The 17,614-nt window shown below is 38.7% G+C and overlaps 1 protein-coding gene across 2 annotated transcripts in view; it reads left to right on the forward strand.

The window, feature by feature from the left end:
• Positions 1-17,614, forward strand: part of LOC132111261 (kelch-like protein 29) — a 127,623-nt gene that overhangs the window by 67,109 nt on the left and 42,900 nt on the right. For both annotated transcript variants that reach the window (XM_059518411.1, XM_059518412.1), the window contains exon 9: positions 12,720-12,918. In XM_059518411.1, the coding sequence (XP_059374394.1) occupies positions 12,720-12,918 (199 nt within the window). The remainder of the gene's footprint in view (positions 1-12,719; positions 12,919-17,614) is intronic.

The raw sequence follows: 17,614 nt of genomic DNA on the forward strand, positions 1-17,614 counted from the left end.
TTTTTTATCAAATAAAAGCATTTATTTATACGCACATCATTTAAAAAATATTTTATTGAAAAAAATTAAATAGAAAATAGAAAATGAATTTTAATTTGAATGTTTCACAGTATTACTGCTTTTAATGTATTATTAATATGTATATTTTATTTTGTGCATGTGTGTGTGCGTGTGTGCGTGTGTGTGTGTGTGTGTGTGAATGCATTTTTTTTTTTAAATTAATATATATTAAAACAGAAGAGTTATTTTTAAATATCTTTGATTCAGAAAATGCATACATTTATTTATTATATATTGCTGCACTTGCATTATAGTATATTGTGCTAATTCAGACACAGAAGTTACTCCCCAAATCATTGCGACTCAACTCCGCCAGCATATGTCTTTTAAATAAATTTGCTTTCGAAAGTGCGCGAGCCAATTGAGTTGAGTGTTTGGAGTGCGTGAAGCTTGAGCTGTGAAACTCGCTCAGATGGCATGAGAAGGAAGCAGCAGAGATTGATGCAGTGACCTTATGTTTGTTTGGCCCTGTACTGCCTCCATTGAGAAGGAACTGGATAGGAAATCAATCTGAATTCAGGCTGAAATGAGTTCCTCTACTTCACGCAGTTCCCCTGGGGTTTTTTAGCCTATGAAATCTCAAATCCAGCATGGCACTGAAGCAGAACTTTGGAGGGGGGCGGGGGGCACTCCTCCTTTATTTACAGTCTTTTTTGCGCTCTCGCTATCTCTGTCTCGGTCTCTTTTTTTCTGCTCTTTTATTCTGCATATCGAACAGCTTCTCCTCAGTTTGACAGACCACTATATAAATCACGTGCTGTAACTCTACAAGCTTTTCTTCACGGACTCATTCTAAATATGGAAATGTTGCGCCGCTGAATACAGTCGACTTATTATAATGTAAGTGGATGGAAAATGAAAAGTGGTTTATGCCCTAAGCACTTAATCATTTTAAAAGAGCCTCGGGGTGTTGAATAATATACCATATCTGAACGCTATCAAAACAGTTGTTTTTTTCATTAATATTGGCTTCTGTTTCCCAAAGCTAACTGCTCTTTTATGAGTGACTTTGTTCTTTTTATGACGTAATAAACATCAGTTGGCAGGTTCGCATAATTCAGCATTGGGTTGAAATGCACTGGAATTAATTTAGCCTGAACGAGCTGATCTAACGAATATCCAGACAACGTTTTTTTTATATATTATCCTTCAGAGTTTGTGAATACTGGTATTTTTCATCTGTTTTGTAGTAAAAATGATGCATCTTTTCAAGACACTTATGTGAAGCTGTATTGTTCGATAAAATGAGAATCTGTAATATCATAGAAATGTTGAATTAAGCGAAATTATTCCTCAAATAATGTACTTAATTTTATTGTGAGGCAAAACTATATTTATGCAATTATTTATGCATTAATTTATGCATTAATTGATGCATTTATTTATAACATAATTGATGTTTAGGAGTTATTGTGTTATATTGTAATGAAAATAAAGTGTATGGAATATATTTGCTTATTCTTTTCATTTTCTAAACCAGGTAATAAAATGTGTAATAACTGGTTTTGTTTTGAAAACATCCTTACAATCGAATTTTTACAAAAATAAGTGAATCTGTAATTTGAGAATCTGTGAAATCTTTTCTTTAAGAAACTGTAGTATTTGCTTTAAATATGAACGTTTGCTCAAATCATGTCTTTTACATAATCAGACCACAGTAAACATGTGGAAAATCCCAGACAGGCTGTTTTATGTCGTTTTATGTCGTCTGTCCACCTGGTTTTGTGTGTTTCTGTCCAGCTGTTGGTGCTGTCGCTGAGGTCTGGTTGAGCGCTGTCGGGTCAGTCGTTTTAATGATTGTCTCTCTCAGGTGTTCTCTGGTGTCGTCTCAGTAGATTGACTCACATTGGGATGTTTCATCTCACAGAGAGCTGCTGAACGTTGCTGCTGTGATGAATTCTCTCTGACTTTGGATTCAACCCCAGTAAAGCCAGCAATCAGTGTTGAACCAAACACTTTGGATTAGATGCTGTGTGTCTTGTGTTAAAGGCTGTTCTGATGTCCACTAGGTGTCCAAACCAATTTAAAAGCTTTTGAAATGCATGTTATTTATTAGTGATCGACCGATATATCACCACAGCTGATATATCGGCCGATATTTGGGATTTTTGAAATATCTGCATTGGCCGATAAGTTTTTCTGCTTGGCCGATGTGTTCGAGGAGGGGCTTTTATTTTAACAACACTGAGTTTGACAACACACAGTGCTCACACTCTCCCTCTTGTTCGCTGTCGTCATTGACAGTTCTGTCCATGGGCGAGGCTAGCCCCTTTTTAGGGGTGCTGAAGCACCCCTAAAAAGGAGCTCAGCACCCCTAAAACTTGGAGTGAGAAATGTTGTTATTCTAAAAGTTTTGTTCGTCTTTTACACGGTCAAATAATGTCCAAAACATACTCCGTAGTTTGTGGGTGTTAATGAGGAAAATGAAAACATCCCCGCATAGCAAATGGTGTCATCCTCTTCTCTTCTTCTACTTCTCCTCTGTACCTGCACCGCTCAGCACGACCGTCATCCAGCGCGAAACACACGCAGAGTGAGAACCCGTGATGTAGTGTTGTGATCGGTTGTGATGCACCTAAGTTCCGAAACCATATCGGTGAATACTGGAGTCAGTATCCTGAATCACCATGGTGGTTCTATACATCTATAATCTATGGTACATCTATAATAAGTGTTTATTTTCGGACTATTTTAGTCCGGCGGGTCGCCGCCGCTGTGGAGTAGCACAGGACCTGGGTGACTCGTCCATAGTCATAAACGGAGAGAAGTAACGCCGGTTACAATGTTCTTCCGCAAGACGCATGCAGTTCTGTTTATTAACTGCATGAGCGTGAAACAAAAACAGAAGCGCGACAAATAAACTGCGAACCTGTGTAGTGCGTACGTGTGTCTCTGTTGTTAAAGTTTATCGTTAATTTAATACTCGGGAGTCATGTAAACATGACGTCACGTGCGTCTTTTCTCGTCAGTCGTCATGGAAACATGAAGCCCTGGCGTTTTGAGTGAAAACAAACGACGTATCACTGAAAACACTCACTGTGGCTTTTTAAAAGAATTGTTATTAATTTCTAGATTTATATCTGTTATTTTTCGGTTGTGGCTGACTATCAAACTAGACAATAAAAGAAAGTTTCATGTTTTTCTTTTGCTGTATTTATTCATTCATCACACACAGGATTTAACCTGAACCAGGCTTAACTCCTGAACTCCTAGCATTACTCTCTCTCTCTCTCTCTCTCTCTCTCTCTCTCTCTCTCTGTGTGTGTGTGTGTGTGTGTGTGTGTGTGTGTGTGTGTGTGTGTGTGTGTGTCTGTGGCCTGGCAGTGAGCAATGGACATACGACAATTCTTTAAAAGAAAAAAGACAGATTCAGGTGAGAGAGTAGGGACAGTCCATAATGACCTCTGTCTTGTTTTTTTTTTTCTCTGCTGAAAAGAGTTAAGTTAAAGTAACAGATAATGCAAACCCGCTGCTGTTGTATCAAATTACTTATCTAGGCAATGGTCCCCTGCTTTTATTTTTTATTTATTTATTTCAAACTCACAAGCTTCTCTTGTGAAAGGAATTTGTCATTTAAAAAAGTTTCTAAGCCCAATAATAATAATAAAGACATTTAAAATGACTCTTGATATGAAGCTTGTTTTTTATTATTATTTATTGATGACATATTGGTTAATGAAAGTTCAGACAGGCGTGCATCCAGATATGTTAGAGATGGCCATTTGTAAATAATTTACAGAAGATGAATTACATTTTGTTGTCCAAGTACCTGTTACTTTGTTCAATGACAATAAAGTTGAATCTAATGTAACCAATCTGATGACTGTTGATACAAAAGGAGGCATATGGAGTTAACGGTCAGGAAAACCAGCTGAGTGAAGAAGGTTTTGTGTTTGTTACAGAGGGCTGTCTGTGTGAACTCTCACAATTAAGCTGTTGTTTTGAAAAGGTCTCAAAAAAAGAAAATTTTTTGGAGTTAGTTGAATCAATGTTAAAATTATAAAGTTATTTTTCAATAGACATATTTTTTGTTTTCGTGTGAAAAGAGGGTGGGTGGAGGCATTGGGGCTCATTGGGTGCTCAGCACCCCTAAAGCTCTGACCCTAGAATCGCCCCTGGTTCTGTCTAATATGGATAGAAGTCTGTATGATGATCTGATAGAACAGTTAAACAAAGGAATTCATGTATACTAAAAGTATTATAATGATTGATTTTATATTATTAGTAATAGAAAGGCAAACATTATAATACTTTCTTGTTTGCCGTAAGCATTAAGCAAATACGCATAAGTTTAATAAATCTTTGAATGGCTATTGAACATTTAATTTCACAAACCTTGCAAACTTAGTTGAATCCAGCTGTGAGATCTTGTGAAGTGTGTGTGTGTGTGTGTGTGTGTGTATCCAGCATGATCGCGTGTTCTCTGTGTGACGGTTTGTCCATGTGAATTGAATGCTTTAAACTTCAAACTCGTGATTTCAAATTATGTTGCTCTTTATGCATTTGCCCACTATCATATTCATGATATTTTCTCTGTGTGCTGTAAAAAAAAAAAAAAAAAATATCGGTCGACCACTAGTGTGTATGGTTGCCCATCTAAATAATGCATATTATAATGAGCTGTATATGTTCTGATTATGAAAATTGTGAGAAAAATATTCTGTGAAATGTGTATGTTGTATGTGTGTATTGTATTTATGCATTCATATTTTGTGCATTCATTCATGCATTCATATTTTATTCATTTATGCATTGTATTTATGCATTTCTTTAATTTTTATGCAATGTATGCATGCATGAAATAACTACAGTTCTAAGAATGAATGTGCTACATTTTCATAAAATATTTCTACATTTTATATATTTATTTATTTAGGTATTAATATTTAGTGCATTTATTTATGAAAGCCTAACATAACTGAGATTACAGGAGTAATCTCTTCTGATAAATCGCTTCTCCCATTGTCGTTTTGAACGTTTTCAGGATGGAAGTTCCAGTATTAAGTCATAAAAGCTAGAAGTTGAAGCCTGCTTTTGTAGATTTATTGTAATGCTTGAATTAAAATAATACAGGGACGTTGAATAGTACCTTCATTAAATTTAATGCAAGTTTAATGTGAGGTTTTTAAGCCTGTGCTTGCAGCTCTGAAGTGTTTTATTTCTTCTTTTTTTCATTACACAGTCCTTTTTAGCAGCAGAACGCCTCAATCCTACTAGAACTTTCTCACTCAAACACACTCACGCTGTAGGGGAGAAAGAATGCGTTGTGTTTTTTATGTGGACTGAAGGATTAACGTTCACTGTGCCTCGGACGGATTACAGCAAAAATATCAAACCAATTCAATGCACTTTTAAACAGTCATAACGAGCGAGCTTCTGCATGGACTTTTGGAAATTGGGAAAGGGTCATTGCTCAGCACTGGACACCATTCTCAGGAGGTCAAGACAAGCAGTTAGAAGTTTTGATTTAATTGACTCTTTTGGGATGGATGGGTTTGAATATGTTTAACCTGGCTATGACTTTTTAAAGAAACTTTTCCTGTGTTTGTGCTGTGCAGCGATCCATAATCTTGTTGCAATCTTGATTTTTCACCCAACAGAACAGGGTCAGGGTCTAGTTTATTATTTTGTCCACTATATGCTCTGTGTAGTAGGACTGACCACAGCTGTAATAAAGGTTTGCTGTGTATCTTGCTCTGGTCTGGTCTGTGTGCTGACTCTGGTTTACCATTAAATAAAATTGCTGAGTATTGAGACAGAGGCTGTATTCCCAGGTCATTTTTCACAGTGAGCCGAAGACTTGTGCTTTATCTCAGCACACATGCATCATTAGAGATGACGCTGTCCGGCTGCAGCGCCTCGCCGGGATACACATCTCTCCGTATATTCCACAGAGAGAAAAGTGTTTCTTAGACATGCTTAATCTTTCTTCTTTTCAGCGCGGCGACGCTCCCCATCCATCAAATGCTGCTCACAGTGGCTGCACGTCAGTTTGCCGTCCCGCGCCGGATTCTGCTCTCTGTCTCCCCTCCTGTTATCTAATATATTTTTAATGCATGACTGTCTTTGTATGTAGCTCTCTCTCTATCTCTCTCTCCCACTACTCTTTCTGTGTTTCTTTATCAAACTGCTGTGCCCTCAAGCACAGAAACACAAGCAAGAGATCTCCTTGAAATTTCACTTTCTATTAGCATCTGTGCTCCATTTCGCTCTGAGAGCCGCTCGGCTTCGTGATTTATGGCTCTGATAGGAAATTTTATATTTACAAGCAGCAAAATAAACATCGCAAATTTGATTCCAGCATGTAACGGCCTGCCTCGGGGGTAGCTGTTTATTATATGTCTGGAGGAAAACGTGAAGAGCTCAGCGTGCGTATCTGGCCTTGAAATGAAATATTAGAGAGATTATTGTCATGGCAGGAGTCTGTGTTTTTAGGGGTGTTTTTTGCTAATTTTTGGTTATTTATTTTTTTTTTTAATTGTCTTTTGGTCTGATGGAGTCTAGTGGAAAGTCTTTTGACTTTCATCATAATTCTGGACAGGAAGAGCCAGAAACTTTGATGCATAAAGTGTCCAATCCCCAAATTAGTTGTGCTTTTACATTCTGTTTAAAGATGGTTATGTCTGAAATGTCTTGAATATATATTTGAAATATTAGAGAAATATTTCAATATTAGAGAAATCGATTTATTTATTCATTCATTTATTGGGCTATGTATGTCTAAGGCCTAAAAAAAAAATTTGTTTGGTTCCGGTTTCCGACCGACCCTGTCAATTTATGTGCGACCCAAATTTATTTTATGAGACTGGGGAAGAACGGTCTTTCACACATCGTTAATTAAATTACAGTTTCCTTTAAATGCTGTTTTACACTTAAGTAATCCGTTAAAAACCATTAAGTATTGCATCAAAACCCTTTAACTGTCAATTCCTAAAGTGAGCTATAACTTAAGGTTTGGAAATCGTAACATTAAGAGAAACACGGGGGGAGGGGGGAGTCAACAATATATCGCGGAACAGAGAGGGCACTGACAACATGCTGACAGACAGGACATTAACATTACCAGCTTACTTTTAATATGAAACAAAGTCTCATTTGGTTATTTCACCTTTCAAATGTGGTCATTTTTTAAAGAAATGTAAACAATAAATACCGTTTTGTGGCTCTTGAATGTGTCGAACAGATCGCTGTAAGTTAGATCATCAGTTAAAACTAACTGATCGTCTCTTGCTTCTAGTTAATTTATAGCATCAAAATCAAATAAACCACATAAATGAACATAACAAAGAATGTTGTTTGACTACAAAAAGATGTCTGTACACTCCGTTTTTCAAGTTCAAATCCTCCATGTTAATCTACTATGAGATCGCCTGTCAAACTCCCGCGAAGGCTTTTTGTGTGTGTGTGTGTGCGTTTTGCGTGTCTATGGCAACAACAGACTTTAAACGGGAATACAGAATCACTGTCGTAAAAGTACCGGTACACACATTTAAAATCAGCACGCGTGTGTGTGTGTGTGTGTGTGTGTGTGTGTGTAAAACTGCCACTGGAGAAAAAAAAAAAAATTAAAAAAAATAAATAAATCCCTACCGACCAATGACCTCAACTGACAACCAACCGGAACCAAACTTTTTTTTTTTTAGGCCTAACTGGTTAGTTTAAAATGCAGACATATTCCAGTTTTTACACTTTATTTAAACGTTTTGGTTTTGTTTTGTTTTCAAACCAATCCTCATTTTTTTACATGTTGTTTGTGGGCGAGTATATCTGAAATGTCGACCAAAATTTTATATTTAATTGCATTTCATTTATTGCATTGCAGTTTAACGTATTTTTTTTTTTACATTACATTTTTTTATTGCTTTCTTGCTATATAATTGCTTAGATTAACATGCAAACACTTTTACTGTTTTTAACTTTATTTTACTATTCTTATTTTCAGTCAAATCCCCAAGGTAGATTTTACATAGATATATCAGAAATATCCTCAATATGTATCAGAAGTCTACCAAAAGTAATTTTTATTTTATAGCATGGCATTGCAGTGCATTGTGGTAATTATTGTATTGAAGATGTTTTTTTAGTTTTTTTTTCAGATTTAATATTTTTGTATTAGGCTAATACAAAACTAATCTAACTAATCTAAACTAACTAATCTAACTGCTTAGTTAAAAATGCCAACACTTTGCTCTTGAGAATGAATAGCTGTAATTATGCAAACAAGAGCTACCTTAGTGTGCTTCTGCGGTCACAGCCGTTTCCTGTAAATCTAACAGTGGTGTAAACTGCTACTAATTGCCTTGAACTTAAAAAGTTTTGATTCTATGAACCTAACAAACTTGACCGCAGAATGCAGTGATGACCAACCAGAATCAAGTATTCCAGACTGATGTTTTACATGTTAGGGAACAGATTTTTTTATGTCTTGCTGTGATTTGTCTTTTCATCAGCTTGAGAGAAAGAAAGAGACAATGTGAAGTCGCTTCCTCCTGTAAATGGGAATATCTGTCAAAAGTATTAAATCAGAAACTGTGGCTGACAGATGTTGGAGTTTTTACTTGTCAGAGATCAATAGCAGTTTGATGAGTAAACGTGCTGCTCAAATGTTCTGCTGCGTTCAGATTGATCTGTTCTGAGAAGTTTGTGCATCAGTGAAGTGTCACTGTGTCAGGACTGACAGATGCATGTGAGTGTATACAGACAGAGTGTGAGGTTTTTTGTCTTGCCAACTCAAAAATACCATCCAAGCCTAAAATGAATCATCTGTTATTTGTCCTTTGTTTTCAACAAAATGCACAGTATTTCCTAAGGTTAGATTATTCTAGAAGTGATACAAACGTTTCTTTCTTTCTTTCTTTCTTTCTTTCTTTCTTATGACTTTCTTAAAATAAAATTATTTATTTTATATCATTTTTATGTATTCATTCAACTTATGATTAATTAATTTAAATTATTGTTATTTATTTTAAGTTGGATTTATTTGTTATTTCATTGTAACATTTCATTATAGATTTCTAAGTAACTAATTATTCAATTTAAAATTTTTATTTTATTTTGCATTCTTTTTTTTTTCTCTTTTATTTAAAATGATTTTAACATGACGTTTATTTATTTTTTATTAATATCATTATGCCTGTGCCAGTTGAATTGCCATTCTGTATGAAATGTAGCCTACTATATACATCTAGCTTTTTCTTGCTTTAACCCTCTGGAGTCTAAGGGTATTTTTGGGGCCTGGAGAAGTTTTGTCATGCCCTGACATTTGTGCTTTTTTCAGTTTCTTATAAATATCTAAATGGGTAAAGACTAATCTCACTGTAATCAGCACAAACTGGGCTGTAATAATATGTGAAATGCATGTATGTACATGATTGTGTTTTTGAGAAAAAAAATATTATGCGTGGTTAGTGAAAAACTAAAAATGTTAAAACGCTTGAATAAGGCAAAAAAACACATAAAGAACAATCGTTCCCGGGATTTTTGAGAACTGGAGCTTGTAGCCTAGAATTTTTCTTTCTAAATTATGTAAAAATCATCTTGTTTACTCACTCACAGAAAACAATATATTGATTTAAATTTTCTAAGACACTTTTTGTTGGTAAAAGTCATATGCGAGTAGGCGTCAACTACCATGAATATCATTGTGATTTACACCTGAGAAGACAAAGGCCCGCATAATGAGCTGCATAATGAGCTGCATAATGAGCTGCATAATGAGCCTTTCAGTCATCTGTGCCACTGTGAGTGAGGAGTTACAAGAGAGAATGTGAGAACAAAATAAATCTATATTATTTTATGTTTGTAGTTTATTAAGAATATATTTAATTATCCCACAACATAATTTAATATCCACTTGGGGGAGCAGTTAAACAGTTTATTAGAAACAATCAAAGCTGACTTTCAATTAAATTGTTTGGCATGCTTACTCCAGTCACACAATCCTTCAGAAATCCTTTTAACAATCTTATTTTCTACAAAAAAAAAAAAAAAAACATTTGTTGTTATTATTATCATCATTATTATTAATGTTGAAAAGAGCTGAGAATGTTTTTCTGGGTTTTTAGGGGGAATAAATTGAAAGAAAAGCATTGTTTTTACATTTGTTACAGTTATCTATTTGTTACATTTATATTATTTACATCAAGCTTTTGAAGGGTATAGTGTTGTATATTGTTATTGAAACTTCATAATGTTTCACTTGATTATACATTTAGTCAGGAATTATAGTTTGGGAAAAGTCTAACTAGTAAAATGTTTACACGTTATGTGAAAACTAGTAAAAGTATATAAATAAATAAAAAGAGACTTACTCATGTTTATGATCTCTGCTGAATAAAGTGCTTCATTCTTTTTTTCTGAGGAAATCCATTTCTCAAATCCTCAACCACATCACATCTTTTTGGAGTGAATTATGTCTTATTCCTCTCATCGCGAAGCAAACAGTAAAATAAAAAAAACTTGAACAGTCTCGCTGCTTTTTCTTCTGTTATAGGCGTATTCAAGCTGCGCGCTTCAGTTTGAATCTGAATAGAGCGTTCGGCGCGGGGGCGTGGTCACATTAGATATAACGAAGGGAGACATGAAAAACAGACATCGCGTCATTTGTGTGACAGTGTTTGTATTGAAGGCATGTGAATATATGTCCAGTTCAGCTCGGTTCTGTGAAATACCATCCAAAGCTTAGAATGAATCCATCCATATGTTAAATGACCTTTATTTTGAACTAAATGCATCTGCAATCTCCAGAGATTTTGTTGGTCTAGAATCGATGCAACAGATTTGAACAACAAAACCACATTTCCCATCACAAGTCCAGCATGAATCTCACATCCAATGTGGATCATTCGCTCTTCGTTCTGTTGTATCTTCCCATGATTGTCGAAAAAGTGAAAAAGAGGCTAATGCATGCATTTTATCTCATCCGGAATCACTTGTGTGCATCACATTGCAATCTTTACTACAGCTCAGATATGTTAGCACTGAAAGCATCCATGTTTTCTGACCTTGCGTTTATGTTTTAACATCATTTCGCAGCATTCATCTTTTGGGCTGCTGAATGTTGTGTTTGATGATTCATCCATAAGCCTTTTGCCCCAGTAAAGCTGTGGTTGTGCTGTCTTAATCTGGTATTCAGCGTGCCATAGTCTGGCTCCCTCATGGCATGACATTATTGCAGATAGGCTCAGGCGAGTGGTGAGCGGAGCTGCATTTGGATTCCTAGATCATTCAGTCGATAAGTCTTGATTGCCTGAGAAGTGGAGGGAATGCTTGTAATCCTGAGGGATTTCTTCGGCCGCCATGCTGGCTCTAGATTGCTAGAAACGTCTTTTTCAGATACCATTTTTCATTTTTTTGATCTGTTCTCACACAACGACTGGTTTAGAGTTCTTACCTGAAATGCCAGATTGATAAACTATCTGAGAGTGGTGGTGCCGATTTTCCCAGTCTCACTGGGGACTTTAGTAAAATGCCACCAGTGCCGCCAGTAAATCACTGACCTTTCTTCTTTTCTGGTTGGAAATGCTGCCCGTTCTGGCATGCAGATGTGGTTTGTTCGTAACGAATGGTCCTTTTGAAATGAATCTGCGTGAGAAGGCACTGGCTGTTGTCCGTGTCTTTTTGTGTTGACATTCCCGCTGGAGAAATAGTGGACAAGGAGCGATGGCATGCTGGGATTGATCACAATGGAAACCTGCTGTTGATCGAGCCCCAAAAAAGCAGCGTTTGGAAAGGATCACCTGTATGTCAAGCTGTTCACACGGCCTGTTATCAAACAAATAAAAACTGACCAGCTCTGATAACACTCGGGATCATGGTGTGAGTGTTGACCAGAGGCATTATGTGTGTTTAACAGATCTACCAGATACATGGATATAACACGTGTCTGTTCACTTTGAATTCATTTTACATTATTTCTTTGTTTGTTTGCTCTTTAATTCATTAATTTGTTCATTCTTTCATTTTTAATTTAGCATTTCATTTTATTCATTCATTCATTTACTAATTTATAATATTTTATTTATATTAATATTTTTTATTATAAATTCACATTATAAATGAATTATAAATATCCCTATATTTCAAATGTTATTTAAATCAAAAGTGTTTATTCTTTAATACATTTTAATTTTATGTGTTATTTTTTTAATTCATTTATTTATTCAAAATCAGTTGTAATGAAATTGTTTAATTTATCAATATTATTTTATTAAACATAACATTAATTTATTCATGTATTTGTTTTTAATTTATTCATTTATTTTATGTATTCATTCATAGTTTAAATGATTTTTTTAATGTTATATAAATTTCATTAAAGAAATGTATTTAATTTAATTAATTTAATTACCCTTTTCATTTCATTTTAAATAAACTTTTTTTAATTATTTAATTATTATTATTAATTATTTGTATACCCAAATGCATCATTATACATTTTTGTGTGAATTTTTGAAACTTAATTATCCAGAGCTATATATATATATATATATATTTTTGTTAGTCATTAAAAATAGTAAAGTAGCGATGCATGGAGCGATTTTACCACAATTAAGAGAGTGCAATGCACAACGCTAACTCACATTTTCTCTTTCTTTCTCTCTTCCCACTCATTTCTTTCTTTCTATCCTCTGTTTCCTCTCCGTCTGTCCTGTATCCAGCATGTGTCTGAGCTGTTGGCAGTTGTGCGGCTTCCGTTCATCCATCCCAGCTACCTGCTGAATGTGGTGGACAACGAGGAGTTGATCAAATCTTCAGAGGCCTGCAGGGACCTGGTGAATGAAGCCAAGCGCTACCACATGCTGCCACACGCCCGCCAAGAGATGCAGACGCCCAGAACTCGCCCGCGACTGTCTGCCGGTACGTTGTTCAGTATGGCTTATATAGTCTCTTCAAGATTAGTATGAGCCATGTGGTGAACATCAGACACACTGGTGCTGCTCTGAACCCTTGTGAGCTGCACTGCTGTGAGTTTGTTGCTGTGAAATGTAGCATTGCATCAGTTGATCCTCTGCAGTGAATGGGTGCCGTCAGAATAGAGCAAATTTCACTAGATGTGTTCCTGAATTGTACCGTCAGGTTAGTATTTGCTGTGCAGGGATACACTGTACTCTAGAGCTGCTTTTGCATGCTCTATAGAGTATTGTAGCATGTGTTGATCAGTCAGCAAACAGCACTGTTTTATAATAATGCAGTGCACAGATTTAGAAGCAGCAGCATGCTGGATAGAAATCCGTCCTGATGTGGTGTGACAGAGCGCTGGTGAGCGGAGCGTCTGGAATAGAGCCACAGTGCTGTCAGAGATCTAAAAGCATGCGTCAGCCGCAGCAGTCAGCGCACAGGTGCCTCTTATAACTGAGCTTTAGCCAGTGGGTTAATTTCACCTGTGTGTACTTAAGGCAAGCTTTGTTGAGATTATCACACCCAACGACCCAGTTCACCACCGACCACGGGGCTTTAACATTCTCTACATGCATTATTATATTCAAAAATCAAAAAAAAAATTTTAACCATCTTTTGTTGATGCTTTGAATAGGGTTGTTCTTATTGAAAGTGTTGCAGTGTTTACACCTCCCGGTAAGTCCAAACATGTTGAATGCTTTGCTTATTATAAAGGTTGGGATAGAACAAAGTTTTTCAATTGCAAAAAACAAAAACAAAAAAAATAAAGCAGAAAACAAGCTACTAATAATTACAAAAACTGCAAATGTTTCAAACACAGCAGCTTTTGACCTTTTTGAATAATTTTAGCCTATGCAGCGAGTTTTAAGGCACAGTGAGTTTTGGGCAATTTTTTGACATGAAAAAAAAAAAATTAGGCACGTAACATTTAGAAAACTTGCTTTTGTAGGTAGATGGCATTTCATTCATGTAAGCAGCACTTTACAAGTAGTTATGTCCCAAGTCCCATCCCAGTGGAAAGCTGAGGTTTATTTATTTCTAAGTCTAAATCCAGAAAGCTCCTTGAATTCTTTTCATGTCATAATCTGTTGCTGTGGTCTGGAGTGGGAAGACCAGTGCCAGACCGCCTGCTTCTTGAGTTTCTGATGCCGCAGTCAGCAGGAAGGAGCCGTGCACGGCGGGGGCCTTCGCTCTACGGGATATCATGAGGCTGGCAGAAGGGCACGGACCCCGGGCCCCGATCCCAGCCACGCTGCATTAACACTAATATCATTGAATTTTCCCTCAATAAACTCCTAATTTGCTGTTTAAGATTAGGTGCTTTGTATAATACTGATAAAAAGCCAATATGCTAGTAATATACATAATAATAATCAACTAGTTAATAGGGAAATAAACTAAAATATTCCGAAAATTTCATACAACGATTATAGTGACCAAAATGGTTATGGTTATCAGTGTTAAAAAGGTACTCATTATACTAAGTGTATACTAAAGGTTGGTTGACTTAAAACATAAGATGTTATCTGCTAACATATACTGCATGTTCAAATGAAGTTTAAAAAAAATAATAATAATCTAAAATGATAAACCTCACATTTCCACCTTTGAATAATTTTTAATTTATTATCTGAAGTGTTGAGCTTGTTTTTCCGGATAAGATTAGCAACAAAAATGTCTTCCAATTTTCACATTGGTCTGAACAAAAATGAAAACTGAATGAAAATGTAAATCCACTGTGTGCCAGTAAGTGGCGCTTATCGAATAGTGAAATTAAACCGTTTCTACAGTAACCTCTGTAAACAAAGCTGGCACATTACTTTATTGGGTGTTATACTACGGTGTTGTTGAATGCTTGAATCTGATTGGCTGACGAATGTTCTAAGGTGTGCAATTATTTTCAGGGAAACGCACGGCTAAAGTAGTTCCAGGCAGGTCTTGACTGCATTACATTTCCATACAGTATCACTTCACAAAATGATTTCTGTGATTTTTAAAGATCCTTATAGTCTACAGCCACAAAAGAAGCAAAACCCAAAATGACGCTGACCAAGCTAATAAATATAGTAAACATCAAGATAAAAACAACAAATTCCTTTCATGTTTTTGCCACAAATTGACATTTAATGTACAGAAAGCACATACTCATTTTCTCCCGCTCTCTCTGTCCCTTACGAACGCACACACAGACGCACACACATACAGACACACACACACACACACACACACACACTCCGCTTCACATTGTGGCCACAGCAGCACCTCGGGTGTGCATTATTTTCTGATAATTCAACAGCCCATCATCAATTATTCCTTACTTACACGGAGGGCAGATGAAAAGCAAATGTCATTGAATATTTTCTGAAGACAGTTGGTTCCTCGTTATGCATTCATAGAAATCATACATTCTTTCATATAATTTCTCTCACTCTCTGCTTTCAGTCATACATTGACTTTTGACTCTTACCAACTTTAATGAATTATTACTGGGAGTTTTTCAAATCGTGATAATCAAATACAGTTTTAATGATAATTCAAATATGAAAATTGAAATAAATTAGAATGTGGTAACTAACCGTCAGGGCTTTTTATCGTGGTTTACGCCTCATGTAAGTAGAAGTGTTGCTGCAGTCAGGTGCCTGCTGGAGGACGCTGTGCTGTGGTTGATGGCTATCATGTGCCGTTTGATTGATGCTGCTGTAATGTAGTGAGGGTTAATGGGAGTTTTGTTTGTGGGGAAAAGGGGGGCCCTCATAACAGAAAGCTGTACTGGTGTGAAGTGGGAACACAACCCGCAGTCGTGCGGCTGAAAGAGCTGCCACACGAACAGATATTTATGCCAATCAAATGATTTTTCTTCTTCTTTGAACCAGTGCTTGAGCAGGAATAGTGTATATATATGGGTGGTGCTAGCGCAGTGGATAAGACACATGTCTTTGGTGTGAGAGACCCGGGTTCGAATCCACTGTGAGACACCAGTGTGTCCCTGAGCAAGACACTTAACCCCTAGTTGCTCCAGAGGTGTGCGACCTCTGACATATGTGGCAATTGTAAGTCGCTTTGGATATGTCACAGTGTCTGGGTTGTGTCCCTGGGTGTCCACTAGATGTCCTCCTTCTCACGGTGTCTATCACCTTATCACTTTCTGTCTCCCTTATTTGGTCACCTTCCTCCTTGTTTAGGTAATTGATTGTGTTCCCCACCTGTCTCCTGTTTCCCCATCATCCTTGTGTGTATTTATACCTGGTCTGTCTGAGTCTCAGTCACGGAGTCCTTGTTTAATGTTGTACGTTAATTCTTGCCCGTCATCTTGCCTTGCCTTGCCGTCGTGTTTGTTTATGTTTGGATTGCTCTTCCGGTTTTCGACTCACGCCTGGACTGTTTATGCTCTGTGGACTAACCCCTAATAAAAGGCATACCCGCTATTGGTTCTCTCTCCTGTGTGTTCTGTACACCAGACGTGACAGAAGGACTCCGTCTCTTTGAGACCCAGCGGTATGTCGAGTTACGCTTCTTCCCCAGCCTCCGAGCGGGAGAGAGGCATTCAGTTTGAGGGAACCCGCCTGGTCGTGTTTCGCGGGACCAGGGGAGGGCGCCGAGGGGGAGGTGGGCGAGAGGAAGCCCAGCACCGCTCTCCACCATGGCTCCCCTTTGACTCTGGGCTCACGTGGGAGGGACCAGAGCCGCCGTCTCACCAGGGCAGAAGGAGAAAGCCAGCGACACTGCCCATGAGGAACGCGGGTCCAGCACCACAGCACAAGAGGGCCACCAGCCCAGCGCCACGGTGCAAGATGGCCGCCAGCTCAGCGCCAACGCCCAGGAGGGCCGCTGACTCCTTCTTGGATTATTTCGCTACGCTGTCCAAGATCCTAGAGATTCCCAAGACGGTTAATGTCATGGCTGCGGAGCCAGCGCCACAGCACAAGATGGCCGCCAGCCCAGAGCCACAGCACAAGATGGCCGCCAGCCCAGCGCCACAGCACAAGATGGCCGACTCAACGCCTGAGTCTCCAGACGAGGTGTCGCCGACTCGCCAACATAGAGGACGGAGGAGGAGGAGACAGGCGTCTACCGTTCCTCAAAGCCCAGAGGACGCTCCCGAGGCGGTGCCCGAGGCCGTTCCCGAGACCGAGGCGGTGCCCGATGCTGTTCCCGAGGCCGAGGCGGTGCCCGAGGCTGTTCCCGAGGCCGAGGCGGTGCCCGAGGCTGTTCCCGAGGCCGAGGCGGTGCCCGATGCGGTTCCGGAGGCTGAGGCGGTGCCCGATGCTGTTCCGGAGGCCGATGCCGAGGCGGTGCCCGAGGCGGTGTCCGATGCCGAGGCGGTGCCCGATGCTGTTCCGAAGGCCGAGGCGGTGCCCGATGCTGTTCCGGAGGCCGAGGCGGTGCCCGATGCTGTTCCCGAGGCCGAGGCGGTGCCCGAGGCTGTTCCGGAGGCCGAGGCGGTGCCCGAGGCTATTCCCGAGGCCGAGGCGGTGCCCGATGCCGAGGCGGTGCCCGATGCTGTCCCCGAGGCCGAGGCGGTGCCCGAGGCTGTTCCCGAGGCCGATGCCGAGGCGGTGCCCGATGCTGTTCCGGAGGCCGAGGCGGTGCCCGATGCTGTTCCCGAGGTCGAGGCGGTGCCCGAGGCTGTTCCGGAGGCCGAGGCGGTGCCCGA

The sequence above is a fragment of the Carassius carassius genome, chromosome 31 (assembly GCF_963082965.1).
Source record: "Carassius carassius chromosome 31, fCarCar2.1, whole genome shotgun sequence".
Taxonomy (NCBI): Eukaryota; Metazoa; Chordata; class Actinopteri; order Cypriniformes; family Cyprinidae; genus Carassius; species Carassius carassius.